Source organism: Odocoileus virginianus, chromosome 24 (assembly GCF_023699985.2).
Source record: "Odocoileus virginianus isolate 20LAN1187 ecotype Illinois chromosome 24, Ovbor_1.2, whole genome shotgun sequence".
NCBI lineage: Eukaryota > Metazoa > Chordata > Mammalia > Artiodactyla > Cervidae > Odocoileus > Odocoileus virginianus.
The window spans coordinates 38,883,176-38,899,147 of record NC_069697.1 but is presented as its reverse complement, the minus strand read 5'-3'; the positions used below and the strand labels follow the sequence as shown (position 1 = coordinate 38,899,147).

At 35.5% G+C, this 15,972-nt stretch overlaps 1 protein-coding gene across 2 annotated transcripts in view; it reads right to left on the bottom strand.

Moving 5' to 3' along the window:
* Window positions 1-15,972, bottom strand: part of CPNE8 (copine 8) — a 261,900-nt gene that overhangs the window by 159,064 nt on the left and 86,864 nt on the right. For both annotated transcript variants that reach the window (XM_070454589.1, XM_070454590.1), the window contains 2 exons: window positions 15,771-15,810; window positions 3,832-3,908 (listed from right to left, as the gene is read on the bottom strand). In XM_070454589.1, the coding sequence (XP_070310690.1) occupies window positions 3,832-3,908; window positions 15,771-15,810 (117 nt within the window). The remainder of the gene's footprint in view (window positions 1-3,831; window positions 3,909-15,770; window positions 15,811-15,972) is intronic.

The window sequence follows — 15,972 nt, the reverse complement described above, 5'->3', positions numbered from 1 at the left end:
GCATGTTAAATATACACTATACTATTTGTCCAATATGAACTTCATCATTTCTACCAGGCTTTCATTTATTCCACTATTCTTAGGTATCATGTGATAAAACAAGAAATCTTTAGAAGTTGTCAGGGAAAACACTTCCCTGACTTTTCATCAACTCCAGTACCCAACCTGGCTCTATCCTTTCTTCCAAAGCCATTCCCTTCTCCACTGAGATGCCATATCTTCCAACCTTCCCATCTCTCCCTACCATTTGTCCATTAGATTTGTTCAAAATAGTCAAACACATGGAAAAAAGGTGGCACTGATCAGGAGACAGCAGGAATGTGTGGAATCTGGACACATCCGTGGTGTGCACCAGCTGCTATGAAGCCTTACTTAGACACTATGAGCAATACAGCTTCCACGCAAGCAATATTTCACTTTTGTCCTCAACCAAACCATGCTCCTTCAAACAAAAACTATGAATAGTTTAGATTGCTTTTCATTTTAAGTTGAGGTAAAGAGGTGGCATGCCATTTGAATAGAAGCTATATCTTTTCTCAAAGCACTTGAATTTCCAAGACCCCAAGACAGAACGCTTGGCCAGTGGACCGGGTTCTTTAATTCACATGTTCCCCTTTCTCTAGACAAATACCTTTCTCATAGCCAGAGTTTTTAAAGCTTCCCAGGTGGCACAGTGGAAAAGAATCCACCTGCCAATGCAGGAGCCCCAAGAGACATGGGTTTGATTCCTGTCAGGAAGATCCCCTGAAGTAGGAAATGGCAACTTACTCCAGTACTCTTGCCTGGAAAATTCCACAGACAGAGGAGCCTGGTGTGTTATACCCCATAGGGTTACAAACAATCATACATGACTGAGCACAGATACACACACACAGAGTTTTTAATAAAAGCCAGTATTTTCTCAAGCAAGAGGGTGGGTGACTACAAAATATTTTTTGTGTGTTTTATCTAATCCAGTATCCACCTCGGTTGGAGTAACTGCTCAGGTGAGAGAACATGTTACCTGATGCTTTGATGAATAAGTCCAAAACATCCTTCTACTAGCAAGCTAAATGCATTCATTTGTACTGTTGTACTGTCCTACTTCTGATTAATCTCCTCAGAACCCTCTCATCTCTTTCCTCTGTTCTCTTTATCTCAAGTATCTAATTTAATTCCTTCATGTAATAGGCTACCATTCTACAATTCTTATAGTTTCTTCTTTGGTTCTTTTGGTAGCCAATTTATTTGCTATACTCAAACTCAACACTTCATTACCCATTTAGTACTAACACTTGCCTAGCTACACTTACTTAGAAAATTAAAACATCTTCCACAATTTTAACAGTAAGCCCACCTTTAAGCCCTTTCCTTAAAGTGAATGTATCTGGTAAGGTTGCCCAAAAAAGCCAAAGGGAGACTTTGAATATAAGGTTAGTTACACATACTTAAAAAATGAATGAATTATATATTTTTCAATAAGGCATAATATTAACACTTATGATAAACTTGCCTAAATTATAAAATATCCGATAGATGAAACAAAACATGTAGTTATAATGATACATGTTGTCTGAAAAGGTTTCCAAGGTTTTGCCTCATTTGTGCTACCCCAGCCTCAGCAGAAGCTTAGAAAAATCTAAAGAGCATTTTATCCTTTCTGATTATTTAAAATCATTATGACTCAATTGTGGGCAAATAATCCTTAAAATTGGCATATTCTGCCAATCATTACTCTAGGAATCTTTACTCCATAGCGTGAATTTGCTTCTGTTGGTCTTGTGTAGTAGAACTTACTGAATTAGTTGAATAAGGACCACATCTTACACTACATTCTATTTAACACATATCCCAGTCAATATAATAACAACTTTTTGCATGTTTCAAGACTAATATTTTTAATTATTTATCTTTCAAGACTAATATTTTGCATGTTTCCATCTAGTCAAAGCTATGGTTGTTCCAGTAGTCATGTATGGATGTGAGAGTTGGATTATAAAGAAAGTTGAGAGCCGAAGAATTGATGCTTTTGAACTGTGGTGTTGAAGACTCTTGAGAGTTCCTTGGACTGCAAGGAAATCAAACCAATCAATCCTAATGGAAATCAGGCCTGAGTATTCATTGGAAGGATTGATGGTGAAGCTGAAACTCCAGTACATTGGCCACCTGATGCGAAGAACTGACTCACTGGAAAAGACCCTGATGCTGGGAAAGATTGAAGGCAGAGGAAAAGGGGGTGACAGAGGATGAGAGGGTTGGATGGCATCACCAGCTCGATGAAGATGAGTTTGAGCAAGCTCTGAGAGTTGATGGACAGGGAAGCCTGGCGTGCTGCAGTCCATGGGGTCACAAAGAGTTGGACATGACTGAGCAACTGAACTGAACTGTACTGAAGACTAATATAAAGCTGATTTTCCACTGGGAAAAATTCTATGGTATTTAAGAGTTTTCTGAAATGAGTTATGATTTCCTTTTATGGAAAAAATAAAATGAAATTAAACTGTTTAATAAAATTAGCAATTTAAAAATATGAGTGAAATTTCCTTAAAAATCCCTGTTCTGTTACTCCGAAATAAAATTTCTACATTTTTTACTTCTTTTGTTTTCTCTCAAAGAATATAAAAGGAGCAGTTAAGGTGGCATTGAATAGATAATGCTGATTATTTTTTTTAGCAAAAGAAAGGGTGTTTTGTAATTTTCTAAGAATGCTTATGGGCCTACCTCACCAACCTAGACAATGAATAAGAATTACATATGTTTAATAAAAATATTTATATTTTCTTTAGAGATTATTTATCATTTGGTTTATTTAAGTGAGCATAAACATATTTGAACCAAATCCTATAATCCTTCCAAATCCTACAATGATATAAAAACAAATTACATGTGAAAAGAATGTTTAAAAGTCAGCTGGTATGCAAAAACTTTCCTACTGATAGTCCACAATAATTTTCTAAGAAAATCAAGTTAAATAAAAGAAGCTAGAATTTATAGACTTCTTATTAAGCTAAGGAAAACACATTAAGTATAAAGTTTCATTATATACAGGGAATGTGAGAATGACACTTGAATCATTTAAATTTTTGATGTCAAAGGTGAATAGATTTGAGGGGTGTTGACATCATTATATTATGAGTTTGAGATTCTTAAAAGATTGGTGAAAATAGAGACTTCAAAACTCCCCAAATCTTTAGACACTGTGGTTCAGTCTGCAGTTGCCTTAGATCTTCCTAGATCTTTTGATGTTTAAAAACAGCTAACTGAATCCAAAACATCAAAATTTAAGGATGGGAGAAGAAGGATGAAGAGGAGAGGGGAAGATTAGGGAGAATGTCTATAGTTTGTTTACTGTCTTATATGGAACTAGAGATCAGCCTATACAATTAATCTGGAAATGAAACATTATTTCCATAACTGAAGGTGAATATGAAAAATATAATTCTTAGTGAACACTTTTTCTTAACATTTGTACATTGCCTTCTTTTCAGACAATTTTTTTAGTAAAAATTATTATTAAAATCTCAATCACTAAACATGCATTTATTAAACATAAAAGGTAGTACTACATACATTCTCTGGCCCAAACAAGTAAAATCTCTTCTTCAAAAAGTACTGTATCTAAGAAATAATATTAAAACCAAAAAGAAGACAACATATTTTCTTGCTTAAATTTTCTCATTTCATTTTGTGAACAGTTTGTAGCATGGTATATGACAGCTGAAATACAAATTATCCTTTACAAAAACGTCAAAATGATTTGTTGAAAGTAAAAAACTCAAGATTTTAAAACACACATTAAAAAATGAAAAGTTAACATTTCATCGTCTAAAATTAAAAAAAAAAAATACTTACACTATGGACTTTTCCAGGCGACTTCCCTGTGAACCAACAATCTCCCCCAATGTACAAAACACTTGTCCCAGAAAGTCCTAAAATAGATAAAAAGATTAAGGCTCTTAAATCCCCAAACTGTCTTTACGTATTTTGTACATCATATCTGCGTTGTATTCATTGTTAAGATATTGAATTCTCTAACTTCCAATAATAAACAAAATAAACTCAAAATGCATGAATTTTAGCATATGATTGTCCCCTAAGTTTGCACAGCCTTCTGTTCTTTTAATCACTAAGGTGGTTTGTTATTATGTTTGTTCAGACATTGTATTTGCTTTCTTTCTCTTTTTTAAATTAAAATAAAAATGGAAAACAAGTTCCAGGATTTGAATTCACAACTGATTTGACTTGAGAGGTTTCTGAAATTACTAAACTTTTGTCTGAGAAGGCAAATCATAAATGTATAGGGCAGTGGACGATAACAATAACAGTGCTACTTACAGAAAAGCCGTGTGATGGCACGGCCACAGCTAGGATCCAGAGTCACACTGCCAGATGTGTATGCCAGCACAACCACTGACCATTTATGAGATGGCAGTTATTATGCTGTCCAATCTCCTCAAACATGTAGTTGCCCCCTTATAGAGCTACTGTGAGAGAGTTATTATTGCATGAGATAATATTTGTAGATACTAAGAGTTATTATTGCATGAGATAATATTTGTAGTTACTAAGTGCCCCCAAATGGGTTAAGTATAATATTAAGTCTTATTTTCAATTCTCAGAATAACCTTGCAAAATGAGAGGTTTGTTACTAACATTATTAATAAATTTCACGTATAAAGAGATAATTCATCTAAGAGGTTTTCCTTCATGTTTTAAGCAATGAATAGCAGAGATAAAACTAACCCAGATATTCTGATTCAAGATTGAAATACTGCCTAAAGATTTAAATATCATAAATACAATGCAACTCCCCATGTTAATAGAATTAGGGTTCCTACACCATCCAGAAATGTGCATCAAGAAAACATAGAGGTGGTTCAGGGAGAGAGGCACATCATAGCCTGTGTATGATCCCAAGCTGTCTTAAAGGAGAAAGTGGCAGATGTGTCTCAACTGTACTGTGAACTGGCTCAGGAAAATTCCTAAGAAAGAATGATAGCAAACAAAATGCAGTTTTAAGTTTTACTACATAAAAAATTTAAATACCTAACAAGCCACAAAAGTAAAAACTGTGTTATTCTCAGGAAGCTGCCCTAAATCTCATGAGAGAAAAAAAGGCCACTGTAGACTAGGACAGTCAAGGGAGTATTTTTCCAAAGTACGTAAGCCTTGAGATCCATGTAGGAATCAGACCACAAATAGGAGAGAGTTGAAGCATTGCAGTCCTAGAGAATAAATCAGAACAATAGACAAGAGTACAATGAAAAAAAGAGCAGACCTTAAATAAAGGGCAGAAACAGAGATGAAGAACCAACACTGGAGAGCCCCCTTGGCCAAGCCAAAAAGAAAAAAAAAAAAAGCCTCAGAATCAGAAGCAACTGGCAGCCTTTCAGCAACCTTTCAGCAAAGCAGGGACACCATTAGAACAATGGATTCACAAGATTACTCAGCTACCAATTTGCAGAAAGGACTGAGGAGTGAAGAAGAATCTGAAAGTCAGATCAATTAAAAGGCTACAGCAGTTAATAAGAAGCAAAGTGTTAAGTCTCAAGCTAAAGTTGTAGGAAACACTGGGAAGTGTGCCAAAAAGTGTCAGGATTTGGTGTAAACTGTATTGCACATGGACTTCTCAAGTGGCAACAGGGGTAAAGAACCTGCCCGCCAAGGCAGTGAGATATAAAAAATGTGGATTTGACCCCTGGGTTGGGAAGATTCCCTGGAGAAGGGAATGAGAACCCACTTCAGTATTCTGGCCTGGAGAATCCCATGGACAGAGGAGCCTGGAGGGCTACAGTCCAGCAGGTTGCAAAGAGTCAGACACGACTCAAGTGACTTAGCACACCAATGCTTGCACATAGTGGGGGTGTGGCGATGAAGAGAGCGAGAGAAAGAAAATAAATCTGGATTTGGATCTTGATTGCTGACAGAACAGCAACACTTTCATTAAACTGCAAATCATTTTAAATTTTGCTTTCAAGTAAGTAAAATGTACTTCACGTAAAGGCTTGACACATTTAAATGAAATATCCTTAAAAATAACATGTCTTTGCCAACTTCATAACAGACTTTACAAATGTGTCTATGGATTTTTAAAAAAAACATAACTTTTTCTAAGTCACACTGGGCATGAGAGTTTGATACTAAAGATTTGAAATATGTCATTGGTCTTCTAAGTCAGCAGCAAAATATACATGGGGATTCTAGAACTGTTTTCTAAGGATAGTAATACTGATGGGCAGCTGCTCATTCTGCATATTAAATGGATTTGGTCAATAAAAGAACAAGTCTCACTAAAAGCTGTTCACTGCTGTAATAACTCAAGAACGCAGAACAGATATATTGAACATTCCATATTAGAGTCCACATATATTAGCATAGAACACACACCTATCATCATAACTGAACTAAAAGGAAATAAAAATAATAAAATCAATAAAATGAGCATCAAAAAGATGTAGTGTGCATTGAAACATTTTATTGCTACTGCAATAGAGTAGCAATTGCTACTGCAATCTCTGCCCCTAAATATTATGGTACTTATGTAATTATTTTACATTTGCCTATGTTTGTGTAGTCATGATGTGCATACAATCCATGTGCTATTCATAATGCAAAAATCAGCACATAATATTTAATATTTGTTGACTACTCCTTGTGTTGGAGAAGCTCTACTGAATCTGTTTTTCAGTCAGTGTCAGGGAATGTTTAATTTTAAGGAGTCCTGTATGCTGTTTTCTGTTTCTGTTCCTTATCAGTTCCTGGAAAATGGGAACGAGCAGAGCTGCACGCGGTTCTCAGGATTGGGGTCATGAGACGGAACACATACATGGATTCCTTTCAGTAACTTTTTACTTTTCTGTAAAACTACTTAATCATGTTCCTATTTCTCAAGATGTGGATTGTCTTCTGGCCCCGAGACGATTGTTATTCCCCTAGTTACTGCTGTTATGGCCCTGTGACGATTGTTATTCCCTTAGTCACTGTAGTTATGCGTCTGGTTTTGGTGTTTTTTCTCAACCTTATTTTTTGCCTAAAGCTTCCTTGAATAACAATATATAAGCACACGCTGCCATGAATAAAGCACCTTCGTTTCACTTGAGACTTGGGTCCCCCGCATCCTTCTTTTCGTCACTTTCCTTTCCTTTACTCCAGTCCCCAGGTCCTGGTCTGTAAAGACCATAACAACTCAGCTCAATGGTCTACACTTCCTATGCATTTTACGCAATACGAGTAATTCATTCAGGCAGTTCAGTTTAGTGTCACAGTCGTGTCTGACTCTTTGCAACCCCATCAATAAAGCCAGAGCTTGTTCAAACTCATATTCATCGCATCGGTGATGCCATCCAACCATCTTATCCTCTGTTGACCCCTTTTCCCCCCCGGCTTCAATCTTTCCCAGCATCAGGGTCTCTCCCAGTGAGTCAGTTCTTCGCATCAGGTGGCCAAAGTATTGGAGTTTCAACTTCAGCATCTGTCTTTCCAATGAATATTCAGGACTGATTTCCTTTAGGATGGACTGGTTGGATCTCCTTGCAGTCCAAGGAACTCTCAGTAAGAGTCTTTACCAACACTACAGTTCAGAACCATCAAATATTACACACTCAGCTTTCTTTATAGTCCAATTATCACATCCATACATAGCTACTGGAAAAAGCATAGCTTTGACTAGATGGACCTTTGTCAGCAAAGTAATGCCTCTGCTTTTTAATATGCTCTCTGGTTGGTTATAGCTTTTCTTACAAGAAGCAAATGTCTTTTAATTTCATGGCTGCAGTCACCATCTGAGGTGATTTTGGAACCCCCCCCCCACGTTAAAAAAAAAAAAAGTCTCTCACTGTTTCCATTGTTTTCTCATCTGTTTGTCATGAAGTGATGGGACCAGATGCCATGATCTTCATTTCTCAATGTTTCATCTTAAGCAAAATTTTTCACTCACCTCTTTCACTTTCATGAAGAGGTTCTTTAGCTCTTCTTTGCTTTCTGCCATAAGGGTGGTGTCATCACATATCTGAGGTTATTGATACTTTTCCTGGTCATCTTGACTCCAGCCTGTAATTCATATAGCCCCACAATTTGCATGATGTAATCTGCATGTAAGTTAAATAAACAGGGTGAAAATGTACAGCCTTGACGTACTCCTTTCCCAATTTGAAACCAGTCTGTTGTTCCATATCCAGTTCTAACTATTGCTTCTTGAACTGCATACAGATTTCTCAGGAGGCAGGTAAGGTGGCCTGGTATTCCCATCTCCTGAAGTTTTCCACAGTTTTCTGTGATCCACATAGTCAAAGGCTTTGGTGCAGTCAATAAAGCAGAAGTAGATATTTTTCTGGAACTCTCTTGCTTTTTTGATGAGCTAGCAGATGCTGGCAATTTGATCTCTGGTTTCTCTGCCTTTTCTAAATCCAGCTTGAACATCTGGAAGTTCAAAGTTCATATATTGCTGAAGTCTGGCTTGGAGAATTTTGAGCATTATTTTGCTAGCATGTGAGATGAATGCAATTGTGTGGTAGTTTGAACATTCTTTGGCATTGCCCTTCTTTGAGACTGGAATGAAAACTGACCTTTCCAGTCCTGTGGCCACTGATGAATATTCCAAATTTGCTGGCATATTGAGTGCAGCACTTTTACAGCATCATCATTTAGGATTTGAAATAGCTCAACTGGAATTCCATCACCTCCACTAGCTTTTTCCTAGTGATGCTTTCTAATTCCAACTTGACTTTGCATTCTGGGATGTCTGGCTCTAGGTGAGTGATCACACCATTGTGGTATCTGGGTCAATAAGATCTTTTTGTATATTTCTTCTGTGTATTCTTGCCACCTCTTCTTAATATTTTCTGCTTCTGTTAGGTCCATACCATTTCTGTCCTTTATTGTGCTCATCTTTGCATGAAATGTTCCCTTGGTATGTCTAATTTTCTTGAAGAGATCTCTAGTCTTTCCCATTCTGTTGTTTCCTCTATTTCTTTTCATTGTTCACTTAGCAAAGCTTTCTTTACTTTCCTTTCTATTCTTCAGAATTCCTCATCAGATGTATAAATCTTTCCTTTTCTCCCTTGCCTTTCACTTCTCTTCTTTTCTCAGCTATTTGTAAGGCCTCCTCAGACAACCATTTTGCCTCTTTGCATTTTTTCTTCTTGGGAATGGTTTTGATCACCACCTCCTGTTCAATGTCATGAACTTCTGTCCATAGTTCTTCGGGTAATCTGTCTATCAGATCTAATCCCTTGCATCTGTTTGTCACTTTCACTGTATAATTGTAAGGGATTTGATTTAGGTCATACCTGAATGGCCTAGTGGTTTTCCCTGTTTTCTTCAATTTAGGTCTGAATTTGATAATGAGTTCATGATCTTAACTACAGTCAGATCCTGGTCTTGTTTTTGCTGAATGTATAGAGCTTTTCCATCTTTGGCTGCCAAGAATATTCAGTCTAATTTAGGTACTGATGATCTGGTGATGTCCATGTGTAGAGTCTTTTCTTGTGTTATTGGAAGAGGATCTTTGCTATGACTGGTGTGTTCTCCTGGTAAAACTCTGTTAGCCTTTGCCCTGCTTCATTTTGTACTCCAAGGTCAAATTTGCCTGTTACTCCAGGCATCTCTTGACTTCCTTCTTTTGCATTCCAGTCCCCTATGATGAAAAGGACAACTTTTTTGGGGTGTAAGTTCTAGAAGGTCTTGTAAGTCTTCATATAACTCTTCAACTTCAACTTCTTCAGCATTAGCGGTTGGGGCATATACTTGGGATACTGTGATATTGAACAGTTTGCCTTGGAAGCAGAGATCATTCTGTCATTCTTGAGGCTGCACCCAAGTTCTGCATTTCAGACCCTTTTGTTACCCTGAGGGCTACTCCATTTCTTCTAAGGGGTTCCTGCCCACAGTAGTAGATACAATGAGCTCTAAGTAAGTAGTAGTGCATTAGCGTTCCTTAATGGATATTTTTAGATATTTGCTCTGTATTTAGATAGAGAAATAAAGACTAGCTAAAATAGAAACTGCTTTATTGTTTCTTATTATAGTTTTGCATTTCAGTTGATGAGCCACTATAATTAGATCATAATAGAATTTCCAGTAATAAATTCAAGTACTTTACTAGAACTCTAAAAAATGCATAGACCAAATCCACTTTAGAGTGGCTAGCAATTGAGAATGCATCAAATTATTTCATCATATTAACTACAGGGCTTTTGAAAAATTGACCAGGAGGTCAACAAATACCTGTTGAATGTATTCATCATTATTTTACAGTCTAAATAATATACAGATAGAACTTAAGTTTTGAAGTCTGTTGAAATGTCTATAAACCACATTGAACAAACCTAGCCCACCTGTGTTTGTATTTTGACTGAAAGATTTACTAAAGCCTTTACCTTCAGTATTCTAATCTATAAAATAAACTTTTAAATAATACTTACAAATTAAATTTGTTGGGAGATCTAAGATAACATATTCAAAACAATTAGAATAAATGCCTGGAACATAGTAAGTGTTTAATGAAAATATGCTTCCTCTCTCTTCCCCTACTTTCCTGGAATTAAAGAATATTACTATATACTCAAAACTTTCCACTAGCCACTAGATTATAGTACTGGAGATACTATAAATACCTGGATAAAATAATATATTTTCTTTTCCAAACTGCTTTACATTCTTGGTCAGTACAAATGCTCATTTTCAGCATCATTATAAAATCCAGAAGTATCTTATCTTACATGTTAAAGAAATGAGGACAGCCTCAGAGGCCTCTGAGACAACATTAAGAGCTCCAACATTCAAATCATAGGAGTCCCAGAAAAAGAAGACAAAAGGAAAGGGCATGAGAAAATATGTGAGGGGATTATAGTAGAAAACTTCCCTAAAATGGGAGGGAAATAGCCACTAAAATCCAGGAAGCCCAGAGAGTCCCATCCATGATAATCCCAAGAAATATGCCAAAAAACATATTAATTGAACTAACAAAAATTAAACACAAAGAACAAATATTTAAAAGTAACAAGGGAAAACAACAAATGACATACAAGGGGATTTCCGTAATGCTAACAGCTGATCTTTCAACAAAAATTCTGCAGGCAGGAAGGGAATGGCAGGATATATTTAAAGCGATGAAAGAAAAAACAGTACAACCAAGATTACTCTATTGAGTAAGGATCTCATTCAGATTTGGAAGAGAAATCAAAAGTTTTACAGACAATCAAAATCTAAGAAAACTCAACACTACCATACCAGCTCTTTAACAAATGCTAAAGGAATGTCTCTAGACGAGAAAGACAGAAAAGGCCTATAAAAACAAACTGATAACAATAAGCATGATCACAGGATCATACTTATCAATGATTACCTTAAATGTAAATGGCCTAGATGCTCCAACCCAAAGACATAGATTGGCTGAATGGTACAAAAGGGAGATCCCTATATATGCTGTCTTCAAGAGAAACACCTCAAACCTAAGGACACATATAGCCTGAAAGTGAGAAGCTGGAAAGATACTCCATGCAAACAGAGATCAAAAGAAAGCAGGAGTAGCAATATTCATATTAGATAAAATAGACTTTAAAACAAAGATTGTTACAGAGACAAGGACACTATATAATGATCAAGGGATCATTCCAAGAAGACATAAAAATTATAAGTATACATGCACCCAACATAGGAGCAGCTCAATATGTAAGGCATATGATAACAACTATTAAAGAGGAAATTGACAGTGACACAATAATAGTGGGAGACTTTAATACCACAGTCACATCAATGGACAAATCATCCAGACAGAAAATTAGTAAAGAGACACAAGCTATAAATGATACATAGGACAAGTTGGACCTAATTGATATCTATTGGCATTTCAACCCCCCCAAAATAGATTTCACTTTTCTCTCAGATGCACATGGAATATTCTCTAGGATAGGACACATCCTGGGCCACAAATCAGGCCTCGGTAAATTTCTAAAAATTGAAATAATTTCAAGCATCTTTTCTGATCACAGCTTTGTAAGATTAGATAGCAACTATAGAAAAAAAAAAACCTATGAAAAACACAAGCACATGGAGGCTAAACAACGCACTTACAAAGAACCAACAGATCATTGAAGAATCAAAAAGGAAATCAAAATATGGCTAAAAACAAATGACAACAAAGACATGACAACTTAAAATCTATGGGACGCATGAAAAGTAGTGGGAAGTTTATAGCAATACAACTCTACATCAAGAAGCAAAAGACATCAAATATATGTAACACTAAACCTAAAGCAACTAGAAGAAGACGAACAACAACAAAACAAACACAAAAACAACAAAAACCAGAAGTTAGTAGAAGGAAAGAAATAATAAAAATCACAGCAAAATAAATGCAAAAGAAATGAAGAAGACTGTAGCAAAGATCAATAAAACTAAAAGTTGGTTCTTCAAGAAGATAAACAAAAATATAAAACCGTTAGCTAGACTCATCAAGAAAAAAGGAAGAAGAGACACAAACCAATAAAATTACAAATGAAAAAGAAGTTACAACAGGCAACACAAAAATACAATGGCTCATGAGACTACCATGAGCAACTATATGCCAATAAAATTGGACAACCTGGAAGAAATTGACAAATTCTTAGAAATGTATAATCTTTCAAAATTGAACCAGGAAGAAATAGAAAATATGAACAGACCAATCACAAGCACAGAAATAAAAACTATAATAAAAAAAAACTTCCAACAAACAAAGCCCAGGGCTAGATGGCTACATGGGCTTCCCAGGTGGCACTAGTATTCAAGAATCTGCCTGCTGATGTAAAGATATAAGAGACACGGGTTTGATCCCTGGGTCAGGAAGATCCCCTGGAGGACAGCATGGTGACCCACTCAAGTATTCTAGCCTAGAGAATCCGATGGACAGAGGAGCCTGGCAGGCTTCAGGGTCCACGTGGTTGCAGAGTTGGACACGACTGAAGCAACTTGGCACACATGCAGATGACTACATAGGCAAATCCTACCAAAAGCTATCCTAAGTTAACACCTATCCTAGTCAAACTCTTCCAGGAAATCACAGACGAGGGAAAACTCATGAACTCATTCTATACACTGGTATCATAATAATACCAAAACCAGACAAAGATGCCACAAAATAAGAAAATTACAGGCTAATATCACTGATGAACATAGATGCAAAAATACTCAAAAAAATTCTAGCAAACAGAATCTAGCAATGCATTAAAAAGATCATACATCATGATTAAGTGGACATTATACCAGGGATACAAGGATTCTTCAATATCCACAAATCAATCAATGTGATACACCATACTAACAAAGATAAAACCATATGATCATCTCAACAAATGCAGAGAAAAACTTTGGCAAAATTCAGTATCATTTATGATAAAAACAATTCAGAAAGTAGGCAAAGAAGAAACATACCTCAACATAGTAAAGGCCATACACAACAAACCCACAGAAAACATTATACTCAATGGTGAAAAACTGAAAACATTTCCTCTAAAATCAGTAATAAGACAAGGGTGCCCACTCTTGCCACTATTATTCAAAATAGTTTTGGAAGTACAAGCCATAACAATCATAGAAGAAAAAGAAATAAAATGAATCAAGATTGAAAAAAGAAAAAGTAAAACTCTGCAGAAAACATGAATGTCTACAAAGAAAATCCTAAAGATGTCACTAGAAAAATACTAGAGTTAATCAATGAATATAGTAAAGTTGCAGTATATAATATTAATATACAGAAATCCTACACACTAACAATGAAAAATCAGAAAGAGAAATTAAGAAAACCAGCCTATTCACCACAGCAACAAAAAGATAAAATACTTAGGTATAAATTTATTTAAACATACAAAACACCTGCATGCAAAAAACTGTAAGCTGCTGATGGAAGAAATCAGAAATGTCACAAACAGAGGGAGATGTTCTTAGACTGGAGGAATCAACATAGCGGAAACAACTATACTTCCAAAAGCAACCTGCAGATACAATGCAATCCCTATCAAACTACCAAAGGTATTTTTTGAAAACTAGAACAAATAACTTCACAATTTGTATGAAAGCACTAAAGATACTGAAGAGCCAAAGTAATCTTGAGAAAGAAGAATGAAACTGGAGGAATCAACCTTCCTGACTTAAGACTATACTACAAAGCTACAGTCCTCAAGACAATATAGTACTGGCACAAAAATAGAAATATAGACCAATAGAGCAAGATAGAAAGCCCAGAGATAAACCCATGCACTTATGCACACTTTATCTTTAAAAAAGGAGGGAAAAAGTGTATAATGGAGAAAACATACTCTCTTCAGCAAGCGGTGCTGGGAAAACTAGTCAACTACTTGTAAAGGAGTGAAATTAGAACACCTCCTAAGATCATACACAAAAATATAGTCAAAATGCATTAAAGACCCAAATAGAAGACAAGAAAATATAAAACACTTGGAGGAAAACAGGCAGAACACTCTCTGATATAAATCACAACAAGACCTTCTATAATCCACCTCTTAGAGTAATGGAAATAAATACAAAAACAAACAAATGGGACCTAATTAAATCTAAGAGCTTTTGCACAACAAATTAAACTATACGTAAAGTGAAAAGACAACTCTTGAGTGGGAGAAAATAACAAACAAAATAAATGACAAAGCAGTTCAGCAGCTCAATAACAGAAAAACAAACAACCTAATCAAAAAGTGGACAGAAGACATAAACAGATATTTCTCCAAAGGAGACATGCAGATGGCTAATAAACACATGAAAAGATGTTAAATATTGCTTATTATTAGAAAAATACAAATCAAAGCTATAATGAGGAAACATCTCACATGGGTCACAATGGCCATCATCAAAAAGTCTATAAATAATAAATGCTGGAGAGGTTGTGGAGAAAAGGGAATCCTCTTATGCCATTGGTGGGAATAAGAACTGATATGGCCACTATGTAGCATATCATAGATATTTCATAAAAAAAAATAGGAATAAAACTACCATATGACCCAGCAATCTCACTACTCAGCATATATCTGGAGGAGACCATAAAAGAAAAAGACACATGCACCCCAATGTTCATTGCAGCACTATTTACAATAACTAGAACTTGGAAGCAAGCTAGATGTGCAATAGACAGATGAATGGATAATGAAGTTATGGTATATACACAATGGAATATTACTCCAATATTTACAGCTATAAAAAGAATGCATTTAAGTCAGTTCTAATGAGGTGAATGAACCTAGAGGCTATTATACAGAGAAAAGTAAGTTAGAAAAAGAAGGACAAATATCATATATTAATACATGTATGAGGAATCTAGAAAAACTACTGAAAATCTTACTGCTGAGCACAAAGGAGACACAGACATTTTGGACACAGCGAGGGAAGGAAAGGGTGGCATGATATATGAGAATAGCACTGAAATATATATATTACCATATGTAAAATAGATAGCCAATGAGAGTTCATTGTATGGGAGAGGGAACCCAAAGCCAGTGCTCTGTGACCTTAGGGACGGAATGGGGAGAGAAGTGGGAGGGGGTGTTGAATTAGGAGGGAATATATGCATATTTAATGCTGATTCATGTTGATGTATGGCAAAAACCATCACAATACTGTAAAGTAACTACACTCTAATTTAAAAAATTAAATGTAAATAAAATGTTATTTATTTTCAATGTAATTATTAGGTAAGTTGTGGACATACAACTTTAATATGAATCAATTAATTAAAATACCAGTGAAATCATGATACGCTAATTTAATTTTTAACCATCTTAAAAAACATAAAGATGTGAACTTACATGTTCGGACAAGTTGGGACTCTTTGAATCAACATCATACCTAAAAAATTAAAATATACACTTTAAATTATTTCCACAAGTGAAGCTAGAGAAAAACATTAGTATTTCCCCCAAAATACAAATGATATTAAAAATGAATCAAAAGTATATGACAGGGAGAAAAACTCAGCAAATTTAGAAATTTCTCATAAACTCCTACATA